Genomic DNA, 12,190 nt, shown 5'->3' with positions numbered 1-12,190 from the left:
GATTTGGAGCATGGCAAAGAGCTGGGGTAGTACAACTGAGAGATCTGTTTGTAGATGGGACGTTTGCGAGTCTGGGAGCGCTGACGGAAAAATATGGGTTGCCCCAAGGGAATGCATTTCGGTACATGCAATTGAGGGCTTTTGCGAGGCAACAGGTGAGGGAATTCCCGCAGCTCCCGACGCAGGAGGTGCAGGATAGAGTGATCTCAGAGACATGGGTGGGGGGGTGGTAAGGTGTCGGACATATACAGGGAAATGAGGGACGAGGGGGAGATCATGGTAGATGAGCTGAAAGGGAAATGGGAAGAAGAACTGGGGGAGGAGATTGAGGAGGGGCAGTGGGCTGATGCCCTACGTAGGGTAAACTCATCGTCCTCGTGTGCCGGGCTAAGCCTGATACAATTTAAGGTGTTACACAGGGCGCATATGACTGGAGCACAGCTTAGTAAATTTTTTGGGGTAGAGGATAGGTGTGCAAGATGCTCGAGAGGCCCAGCGAATCACACCCACATGTTCTGGTCATGCCCGGCACTACAGGGGTTCTGGGTGGGGGTGGCAAAGGTGCTTTCGAAGGTGGTGGGGGTCCGGGTCGAACCAAGCTGGGGGTTGGCTATATTTGGGGTTGTAGAAGAGCCGTGAGTGCAGGAGGCGAGAGAGGCTGACGTGTTGGCCTTTGCGTCCCTAGTAGCCCGGCGCAGGATATTGTTAATGTGGAAGGAAGCCAAACCCCCGGGTGTGGAGACCTGAATAAACGACATGGCAGGGTTTATAAAGTTAGAACGGATTAAGTTCGTGTTAAGGGGTTCGGCTCAGGGGTTCACCAGGCGGTGGCAACCGTTCGTCGATTACCTCACAGAAAGATAGAGGGAATGGAAAAGAAGTAGACAACAGCAGCAACCCGGGGGGGGGGGGGGGGGAGGAGGAGGAGGAATCGAACGGACTCTCAGAGATGTTATTGTATATGTATAATATGTATAGGTATTTGTTATAGGTAATTGTATGTTGGATTGTATTTTTGGAGAGTATTTATTTTGGACAAGGTAGTTGCCATTCAGTTTTGTTTTTGTTTATATATTATTTATTTATCTGTTTAAAACTGGCCACTGTTATTTATATTGTTTTATTGTTGTGTAAAAGAAACACTACGTACTGTTATGTTTGGCCAAAAATCTTGAATAAAATATATATATTTTTTAAAAACTAACTCTTGTGGACTTCCGGTGGTGGCTATGAAGGAGTAGGTCGCACATTTGGTGGTTCCCGCTTGGGTCGGACATTTGGACCTTTCCCCCCGATTTTATTTGGACTTGATTCGGTAGATTGATGGTAGAGGCAATTGTACAGTGGATCCGTACATCGGTGCATGGAGAGGCGGACTAGAAGTACTCGCAAAGGAAGAAATAGACGAACGGAGAAGGCTTGGGCTGACGTTGCAGCGGGAGAAAGCATGGTGGATGACCGGAGTCCTGGCTTGTCGACCCAGTGGTTGACAGAGCAGCTGATGCAGTTTATTCAGGAGGGCTGCGCCAAGCAGAAACAGGAATGCTTGGACCCGATTAAAGAATCGATTGCGCGGCTGTAACTTAGATTGGATGCCCAAGATCGGGCGATCCAGAAAGCAGAGAAGGCGCTAGCTGAGCAGGAGGAACATCAAACTGCGGTGGAGTTGGAGGTGGGCATGCTGAGACCAGCAGAAAAGGCTGCTGGAGGAGGACCGAGAGAATAGGTCCCACTGGCAGAACTTGAGAATTGTTGGTCTCCCGGAGGGGTCCGGAGAAGCAGACGCTGGGGCATAATAGCGGGCATGTTCGAGAAGTTGCTGGGGGATGGGACGTTCTCCCGACCCTTGGAGGCGGACAGGGCTCACAGAGCGCTCGCGAGGAAGCCATAAGTGGGGGACACCCCCCCCCCCCCCCCCCCCCCCCCCCCCCCCGCCCCGGGCATTGGTGGTGAGATTCCACAGGTACTTGGACAAGGAGCGTATTTTACCTTGGGCCAGGCAGACACGGAGTTGTAAATGGGAGAACAGTATTCTGCGGATCTATCAGGATCTGAGTGCGGAGGTGGCCAGAAGAAGAGCGGGGTTCAATCAGATAAAGGCTACCCTTTTTAAGAAAAAGTTTGGACTGCTATATCCGGCCCGTCTCAGGGTCACGTACGAGGAGCAACATTTTTATTTTGAGTCGCCCGAGGAAGAGATGGACTTCGCGAGAAGGAAAGGACTGGTGGCGGATTGAGGTCTTGAACTTTGCTGCAGCGCTCATGTTTAAAAAAAGTTGCATGTTTTTTTGGACGTTATTTGCAATGCCTTCTGTATTGATTTGGGGCCTGTTGCAGAGCTGAGTGAGTTAAGTTTACATTTGCACTGATGGGAGATGGAGGTGTGTTTGTTAGATGTTGGATCTTCTGTTTGATCTTTCCTTTGTTTTTTGGGGGCAATTGTGTTGGGATTGCTTTTCTTTTGAATATGTGTCGGGATGGGGGGTGGGGGGGACACAAACAATAGGTGGGAGAATGTCTGGCGCCATGGGTGGGGGTCACCAAGCTAGCTGAGTGGGCAAGCTCACGGAAGTGCAGTGGGGGGGGGTGAGCAGATGTTTTGCTTGTTGAAGGGGTTGGTTTACATAGTACTGTTACTAGTGGGGGGAAATGTTCTGCTGACGGGGGAGGGACGTTTGCTGTGGGACAGAAAGGAGGTCGGGGACAGAGGCTGCCTGGGGTGCGGGCTGGAGACTGGCCCAAGAAAGGTGATGGCTGATTGGCAAAGGGAGGGCGGGGGGGGCGATGAGCCCCCCAACTAGGCTGATCACATGGAATGTGAGAGGGCTAAATGGGCCGTGTTCGCGCATTTGAGAGGACTGAAGGCGGACGTGGTAATGTTGCAGGAGACGCACCTTAGAGTAACTGATCAGATTAGATGGAGGAAGGGATGGGTCGGACTGGTTTTTCACTCGGGGCTGGACTCGAAGACTGGAGGGGTCGCGATCCTGATTAATAAGCAAGTGGTATTTGAGGCGGGAAGAATAGTTGCGGATATGGGAGGTCGGCACATTATGGTCAGTGGGGAGCTGGAGGGGTTGCCGCTCGCACTAGTAAATGTGTACGCGCCAAATTGGGATGATGTGGAGTTTATAAAGAGGATCCTGGGGAAGATCCCGGACCTGGATTCGCATAAGTTGGTCATGGGAGGGGACTTTAACACAGTTATTGACCCCGGGTTAGACCGGTCGAGCTCCAGGACGGGCAGGGTGCCAGCAATGGCAAAGGAGCTAAAGGGGTTTATGGAGCAGATGGGGGGCATGGACACATGGAGATTTGGGCAGCCGAGAGTGAAGGAATTCTCCTTCTACTCACACGTACATAAAGTGTACTCCCGGATTGATTTTTTAATTTTGAACAGGGCTCTACTGACAGGGATAGTGGACACGGGGTTTTCGGCGATCACAACCTTAGATCATGCCCCGCACTGGGTTGACCTACAGGTTAGCAAGGAGAGTAGCCAGCGCCCGCACTGGAGGCTGGACGTGGGACTCTTAGCTGTTGAGGGGGTGTGCGGCAGCTGAGGAAATGTTTTCAGAATCACCTGCAAGTCAACGACACGGGTGAAGTTTCGGCGGCGGTGGTCTAGGAGGCATTGAAGGCAGTGGTTAGAGGGGAACTGATCTCGATACGGGCCCATAGGCAGAAGGCAGACAGAGCAGAGACGGACCGACTGATAAAGGAGACATCGCAGGTCGACAGGAGGTATGTGGAGGCCCCAGAGGCAGGGCCTCTAAGGGAACGACGGAGGCTACAGGCGGAGTTTGGCTTGTTAACTACAGGGAGGGCAGAAAAGTAGCTGAGGAAGGCGAGGGGGGCCAATCTATGAGCATGAGGAGAAGGCCAGCAGAATGCTTGCGCAGCAGCCTAGAAAGAGGGAGGCACCACGGCGATAGGGAATGTAAAGAACGGGAACCTGGTTGGAGACTCAGCAGGAGTGAATAAGGCGTTCAAGGGAGTTTTACAGTAGACTGTATGGGTCGGAACCCCCAGCTGGGCTGGAGGCACTGTTTAGGGGGGCTGAATTTCCCGTAGGTGGACGGGGGGTTGGTAGACGAGCTGGGGGCCTGATCGGGTTGGAAGAGATCGCAGAGGGGCTGAAGGCCATGCAGTTGGGTAAAGCCCCAGGGCCGGATGAGTACCCAGTGGAGTTTTATAAAAAGAACTCTAGGATATTGGGGCCGCTGTTGATGATGAGGACATTCAATGAGACAAGGGAGTGTGGGGTGCTTCTCCCGACGATGTCACAGGCCACGATATCATTGATCCTGAAGCGGGCCAAGGATCCGGAGCTGTGCGGGTCCTACAGGCCGATATCCCTATTAAATGTGGACGCTAAATTGCTGGCCAAAATCTTGTCCTCTAGGATTGAAGACTGTTCCGGATGTGATTGGGGAGGACCAGGCGGGATTTGTTAAGGGTAGGCAGTTGGCAGCCAATGTAAGAAGGTTGTTAAATGTGATTATGATGCCTCCAGAAGGTAGGGATGCGGAGGTAGTGATCGCAATGGATGCAGAAAAGGCTTTTGATCGGGTGGAATGGGAATATCTGTGGGAGGTACTGGGGCGGTTTGGATTTGGGCAGGGCTTTATTGGCTGGGTCAGGTTGTTGTATCAGGCTCCTGTTGCGAGCTTATGGACGAATAGGTCAACATCGGACTATTCAGGCTGCATTGGGGGACGGAACAGGGATGCCCCCTCTCCCCACTGTTATTCGCGTTCGCCATAGAGCCGCTGGCAATTGCGCTGAGAGCCTCCGGGGGCTGATCTGGGGGGAGTGGAACACAGATTCTCGCTTTATGCAGACGACCTGCTCATGTATGTTTCGAACCCACTAGAGGGGATGGAAGAAATTGAGGATTCAGGGGGAATTTGGCCGGTTTTCGGGATAAACTAAATATGGGGAAAAGTGAGATGTTTGCGGTCCAGGTAAGGGGGCAGGAGAGGCGATTGGGGGAGCTGCCTTTTTGGGTGGTAGGGGGAAGCTTTCGATACCTAGGCATCCAGGTGGCACGGGACTGGGAATGGCTGCACAAGTTAAATTTGGCCTGATTAGCAGACCAAATGAAGGACTATTTTCGGAGGTGGGATGTGCTTCCGTTGTCACTAGCTGGGAGGGTGCAGACAGTGAAAATGATGATCCTCCCGAGATTCCTGTTTGTGTTTCAGTGTCTCCCCATCTTTATTCCACGGTCCTTCTTTAGATGGGTCAATAAGGTGACCACTGGCTTTGTATGGGCGGGTAAGACCCCGCGAGTAAAAAAGGGGATGCTTGAGCGGAGCTGGGAGGAGGGCGGGCTGGCGTTGCCGAACTTTAGTAATTACTATTGGGCGGCGAATCTTGCCATGATCAGGAAGTGGGTGGTGGGGGGAGGGTCAGTATGGGAGCGTGTGGAGGCGGCTTCATGCAAGGGCACCAGTTTGGGGGCATTGGTAATGGCGCCTCTGCCGTTCCCGCCGGCACGGTACTCCACCAGCCCCGTGGTGGTCGCGACCCTAAGGGTCTGGGGGCAATGGAGTGAGCGGAGGAGCATCGGTGTGGTCTCCAATCTGTAATAATTACCGGTTTGCCCTAGAAGGGCTGGATGGAGGGTTCCAGAGATGGCAGAGAGCAGGGATAGAGAGGATGGGGTATTTTTTTATAGAGGGGAGCTTTTCTTGCCCGAGGGAGCTGGAGGAGAAATTTGGATTGGCGAGTGGAAACAAATTTAGGTACCTGCAGGCACGGGACTTCCTACGCAGGCAGGTCTCAACCTTCCCGCTCCTACCACCACGGGGGATACAGGACAGGGTAGTTTCTGGAGTGTGGGTGGGAGAAGGGAGGGTTTCTGACATTTACAAGGAACTGATGGGGTCAGAGGAGATGCAGACAGAGGAGCTGAAGTGCAAGTGGGAAGAGGAGTTGGGAGGAGAGATAGAGCATGGTCTCTGGGCGGACGTGTTGAGGAGAGTCAACGCGTCCACAACATGTGCCAGGCTCAGCCTGATACAATTCAAGGTCGTTCACCGGGCCCACATGACAGCGGCCCAATGAGCAGGGGTTCTTTGGGGTAGAAGATAGGTGTGCGGGAGGGCCAGCGAACCATGTCCATATGTTCTGGGCATGCCCAAAGCTTAGGGGTTTCTGGCAGGGGTTTGCGGATGTCATGTCCAAAGTGTTTAAAAACAAGAGTGGCACCGAGTCCAGAGGTGGCAATTTTCGGAGTGTCGGAAGACCCGGGAATCCAGGAGGAGAAAGAGGCAGACGTTCTAGCCTTTGCTTCCCTGGTAACCCAGAGACGGATTCTATTAGCTTAGAGGTACCCAAAGCCCCCGACGATGGAGACCTGGCTAACTGACATGGCTAGCTTTCTCTGTTTGGAGAAAATCAAGTTTGCCTTGAGAGTGTCAATGTTAGGGTTCGCCTGGAGGTGACAGCCATTCGTCAACTTCTTTGCAGAAAATTAACTGTCAGCAGAAGGAGGGGTGGGCTGGGGGTTAGCTTAGTTTCGAGTAGGGGGTTAGTAAAGGTGGGACCTGTAAGGGAGGAAGACAGCTTTTGCACTATGTTTATAAATTAGTGTACATTGTTTATTTTGTTGTTGTAAAACCGTAAATAAAACCTCAATAAAATGTTTATTAAAAAAAAAACTAACTCTTGTGTCCTTCCTCTCAAAACATTTGGTTAATTTAGAATATGCATGAGGGAGAATTAGACAGGGTTGTGCAGGAAGGATGTTCCTGATGGTGGGTGTGTCCAGAACTAGGGTCCACAGCCTGAGACTATGGGTAGATCATTTATCTGTAGGGTAGCACAGTGGTTAGCACAGTTGCTTTGCAGCTCCAAGGTCCCAGGTTCAATTTCCGGCTTGGGTCACTGTCTGTGCGGAGTCTGCACGTTCTCACGTTGTCTGCGTGGGTTTCCTCCGGGTGCTCCAGTTCCCTCCCACAGTCCAAAGATGTGCAGGTTAGATGGATTGGCCATGATAAATTGCCCTTAGTGTCCAAAAAGGTTAGGTGGGCTTACGGGGATTGGGTAGAGGCATGGGCTTGGGTGGGGCGCTCTTTCCAAGGGCCGGTGCAGACTCGATGGGCCGAATGGCCTTCTGCACTGTAAATTCTATGATTTAGGACAGAGATTAGGAGAAATTTCTTCACCCAGTGTGGTGAGCCTGTGGAATTCATTACCACAGGAAGTAGTTGAGGGCAAATCATTGTGTTTTCAAGAAGCAGTTAGATAGAGCACTTAGTGCGAAGAGAATGAAAGGATATGGGGGGGAAAGTGGAATTAGGCTGTTGAGTTGGATGATCAACCATGATAATGAATGGCTGAGCAGGCGTGAAGAGCCAATGGCCTCCTCTTGCTCCTATTTTCTATGTTGTTCCCTATTCAGCCCAGTGCACAGGGTGACAAAGATGCTGGAAACTTGGGAGACTGCGCTTTTGTGCTAGAACCTTGAGCTTTCTCATGCCAAAGTAGCTTCTAGCAAAAAATATCAAGATCTATTTCTTAAATGGATCTTTCCTTCCTTTTAAAAGGTTCGAAATGATGAAGGCAAAGTGATTCGTTTCCACTGTAAGTTGTGTGAATGCAGTTTCAATGACCCTAATGCAAAGGAAATGCACTTGAAAGGGAGAAGACATAGACTGCAGTATAAGGTAAGTATCGAGTCAAAAAAAATGATTAGCCATCAACTCGGTTTCAACAATGGAGTAAAATATTTCTTCCTTCCTTCTAAATAAGAAAAAAGTTAATCCTGAATTACAAGTTGAAGTAAAGCCCAGCATCAGAGCAAGAAAAATCCAAGAAGAAAAAATGAGAAAGCAAATGCAGAAGGAAGAATACTGGAGACGGAGAGAAGAAGAGGAGCGCTGGCGTATGGAAATGAGGTAATCAGCTGATCATTTTGAGTAGACTGCTATTATGAATTTGTATATTTATTAGGAATTCCAACGGTCTTAAAAGTTATTAAAATTTAAGAATTGGGCCACTTGGCCCATCACATCTGCTCTGCCATTCGATCACGGCTGATATGTTTCTCATCCCCATTCTCCTGTCTTCTCCCCGTAATCTGCGATCCCCTTATTAATCAAGAGCCTATCTATCTCTGTCTTAAAGGCACTCAGTGACTTGTCCTCCACAGCCACAACTATATTAAGACTCAAAGTGCCTTTAAATTCTGCGCCTATATCTTATGGGATCTGTCCACTTATCTCCATTGCGTCAGTTTCATGAATGTTAACTTTATACCCTAAATAATAGCCAAACCTTTTAATACTCTCAAGTAAAATATTGATGAAGGATCTGATAAGTATAGCAGTATATCGGCACCATATAATGACAATCTTCCCAACTATAACACCGTTTATGTTCTTATTGTCTCTCACCATTTGTGCTAAGGGCTCTCTACATATTGCAAACAGAAGGAGGGACAGAGGATAACCATGTCTTGTCCCCCTCCATAGCTGAAGGGCTACAAATAGATGACCATTTGCTCTAACAGAGGCCTGCGGAAATAAAGAATCTGGACCCATTTCACAAAATTAGGTTCAAACCCCAGGCGCACTAAAGTCCAAAATAGATACACCCATGACACTTTTTTTAAAAAAAATTAATTTAAAAAAAAAAATTTAGAGTAGTAGCCAATTATTTATTTTTTCCAATTCGGGGACAATTTAGCGTGGCCAATCTACCTGCCCTGCACATCATTGGGTTGTGGGGGTGAAACCCATGTAGACATGGGGAGAATGTGCAAACTCCATATGGACAGTGACCCAGGGCCGGGATTCGAACCCAGGTCCTCAGCGTCGCAGTCCCAGTGCTAACCACTGCACCACGTGCCACCCACTGCCTATGACACTTGATCAGATGCCTTATCGCTGTTTGTAGACAAAATCATGGCCTTTACACCACTACTTTGGGCATGTCGTGATATTCAGGAGCCAGTGAAAATCGTCTCCAGCACCCTGTTATAAGTCCAGTTTGATCTGAGTGTATAACCTCAGTTATTCTGTTATCTCTATGGGCTAGTATTGATGTCAGAATTTTCAAATCAGACTTCCGGTGATGGCCATGGTCTGATCGGTCGCACACTAGGTGGCTCCTGCCTGGAGGTGTCAGTTTTGGTCCTTTTTACCCGATTAATGGGGGATTTTGATGGATAAAGTGTCAGAAAAGTGGAAGGTGGTTGTTTCTACCCCAGATTGGAATGTCTACGGGGTATCAAACCTGGTTAAAGTCGGTGAGGGTCTTGGCCCAGGAGATGGAGGAGACTCGTGGCGCAGTGCAAGTTGGGAAAATGGTGGAGGGGGAACTGCCGATGCAGCAATTGATGAGTTTTATTAATGGATGGATGGATTTGTTTGTTGTCAGGTGTACCGAGATACAGTGAAAAGTATTGTTCTGCGTGCAGCTCCGACAGATCATTCCATACATGAAAAGAAAATACGTAGGGCAAACATAAAATATACAATGTAAATACATAGACACAGGCATCGGGTGAAGCATCCAGGGGTGTAGTACTACTCTGTAGAAACAATGTTTGAGAGATCAGATCAGTCCATAAGAGGGTCGTTTAGGAGTCTGGTAACAGCGGGAAAGAAACTGTTTTTGAATCTGTTGGTGCGTGTTCTCAGACTTTTGTATCTTTTGCCCGATGGAAGAAGTTGGAAGAGTGAGTGAGCCAGGTGGGAGGGGTCTTTGATTGTGCTGCCCACTTTTCCAAGGCAGCGGGAGGTGTAGACAGTCAATGAATGGATGGTGGGTATGTGTGTTGGACTGGGCGGTGTTGACGACTCTGTAGTTTCTTCCGGTCTTGGGCCAAGGAGTTGCCATACCAGACTGTGAAGCAGCCAGATTGGATGGTTTCTATGGTGCATCAGTAAAAGTTGGTAAGAGTCCATGTTGACATATCGAAATTCCTTATTTTTCTGCGAAAGTATAGGGGTTGTTGTGCTTTCTTGGTTGACATGGGTGGACCAGGACAGATTGTTGGTGATGTGCACACCTAGGAATTTAAGCTGTCAACCACCTCCACCTCGGCACCATTAATGCAGACATGGGTGTGTACGATACTTTGCTTCCTGAAGTCCATGACCAGCTCTTTAGTTTTGTTGACATTGAGGGAGAGATAGTTGTCGTTACACCACTCCACTAGGTTCTCTGGTTCTCTATCTTCCTCCTGTACTCTGACTCATCGTCGTTCGAGATCCTACCCACTACGGCCGTGTAGGCAGCAAACTTACATAGATACATAGAAGATAGGAGCAGGAGGAAGCATTTTGGCCCTTTGAGCCTGCTTTGCCATTCATCACGATCATGGCTGATCATCCAACTCAATAGCCTAATCCTGCTTCCTCCACATAGCCTTTGATCCCATTCTCCCCAAGTGCTATATCTAGCCGCCTCTTGAATATATTCAGTGTTTTAGCATCAACTACTTCCTGTGGTAATGAATTCCGCAGGGTCAGCACTCTTCGTATGAAGAAATGTCTCCTTATATCTGTCCGAAATGGATAACCCTGAATCCTCAGACTGTGACCCCTGATTCTGGACACACCCATCATTTGTAACATCTTCCCTGCATCTACCCTGTCTAGTCCCGTTAAAATTTTACAAGTCTCTATGAGATCCCCCTCATTCTTCTGAACTGCAGCAAGAGCAATCCCAACCGAGTCAATCTCTCCTTATATGGCAGTGCCGCCATCCCTGGAATCAGTCTGGTAAACCTTCGCTGCACTCCCTCGAGAGCAAGAACATCCTTTCTCAGAGAAGGAGACCAAAATTGCGCACAATACTCCAGGTGTGGCCTCACCAAGGATCTGTACAATTGCAGCAACACATCCCTGCTCCTGCACTCAAAACCTCTCGCAAAGAAGGCCCACATACCATTAGCCTTCTTTACCACCTGCTGCACCTGCATGCTTACCTTACTGGTGCACAAGGACACCCAGATCCCGCTGCACACTCCCCTCAGAATTTACAACCATTCAGGTAGTAATCTGCCTTCCTGTTTTTGCTTCCAAAGTGAATAACCTCACACTTATCCAAATTATACTGCATCTGCCATTGATTTGCCCACTCGCCCAACCTGTCCAGATCATGCTGTAGGATCCCTTCATCCTCGTCACAATTCACCCTCCCACCTAACTTGGTATCATCTGCAAATTTTGAGATGTTACATTTTGTTCCCTCATCCAAATCATTAATATATATTGTGAATAGCTGGGGTCCCAGCACCGATCCCTGTGGTACCCACCTAGTTACTGCCTGCCAATTTGAAATGGACCCATTAATCTCTACTCTTTGTTTCCTCTCTGCCAACCAGTTTTCTATCCACCTCAATACATTTCCCCCAATCCCATGCGCTTTAGTTTTGCACAATAATCTCTTATGCGGGACTTACGCCTTCTGAAAGTCCAAATATATCACGTCGACTGGCTCCCCCTTGTCGACTGTATTGGCTACCTCTTCAAAGAATTCCAACAGATTTGTCAAGCATGATTTTCCCTTCATAAATCCATGCTGACTCTGACTGATCCTGCCACTTCCTTCTAAATGTTCCGCTATAAAGTCCTTGATAATGGATTCAAGCATTTTCCCCACTACCGATGTTAAGCTTACTGGTCTATAATTCCCTGCTTTCTCTCTACCTCCCTTTATGAATATTGGAGTGACATGAGCTACCCTCCAATCTGTAGGGACTGTTCCAGAGTCTATAGAATCCTGGAAGATGACCACCAATGCGTCCACTATTTCCAGAGCCACCTCCTTAAGCACTCTTTGATGCAGATTCTGAGGCCTTGGGGATTTACCCGCCTTCAATCCCATCAATTTTCACAGCACCGTTTCTCTACTAATGTTGATCTCCCTCGGTTTTTCCTCTCACTAAACCTTTCATTTTCCAGCACTTCTGGTATCTGATTTGTATCCTCTTTTGTGAAGACCGAACCAAAGTATGTATTCAATTGCTCAGACATTTCTTTGTCCCTTATTATGCATTCCCCTGTTTCTGTCTGTAGGGGGCCTACATTTCTCTTTACCAATCTCTTTTTCTTCACATCTCTATAGAATATAAATTCGTGTCAGTCTTTATGTTCCCTGCAAGCTTCCTTTCGTACTGTTCTTTCTCCTTAATCAATCTCTTTGTCCTTTGATGAATTCTAAACTGCTT

The 12,190-nt window shown here is 48.7% G+C and overlaps 1 protein-coding gene across 3 annotated transcripts in view; it reads left to right on the top strand.

The window, feature by feature from the left end:
• zfr (zinc finger RNA binding protein) overlaps positions 1-12,190 on the top strand; it is a 157,426-nt gene that overhangs the window by 91,702 nt on the left and 53,534 nt on the right. For all 3 annotated transcript variants that reach the window (XM_072497212.1, XM_072497211.1, XM_072497213.1), the window contains exons 11-12: positions 7,557-7,676; positions 7,762-7,907. In XM_072497212.1, the coding sequence (XP_072353313.1) occupies positions 7,557-7,676; positions 7,762-7,907 (266 nt within the window). The remainder of the gene's footprint in view (positions 1-7,556; positions 7,677-7,761; positions 7,908-12,190) is intronic.

Source organism: Scyliorhinus torazame, chromosome 3, assembly GCF_047496885.1.
Source record: "Scyliorhinus torazame isolate Kashiwa2021f chromosome 3, sScyTor2.1, whole genome shotgun sequence".
NCBI lineage: Eukaryota > Metazoa > Chordata > Chondrichthyes > Carcharhiniformes > Scyliorhinidae > Scyliorhinus > Scyliorhinus torazame.
Note: the sequence above shows the minus strand (reverse complement) of the source record. Positions and strands in the feature narration are given on the sequence as shown.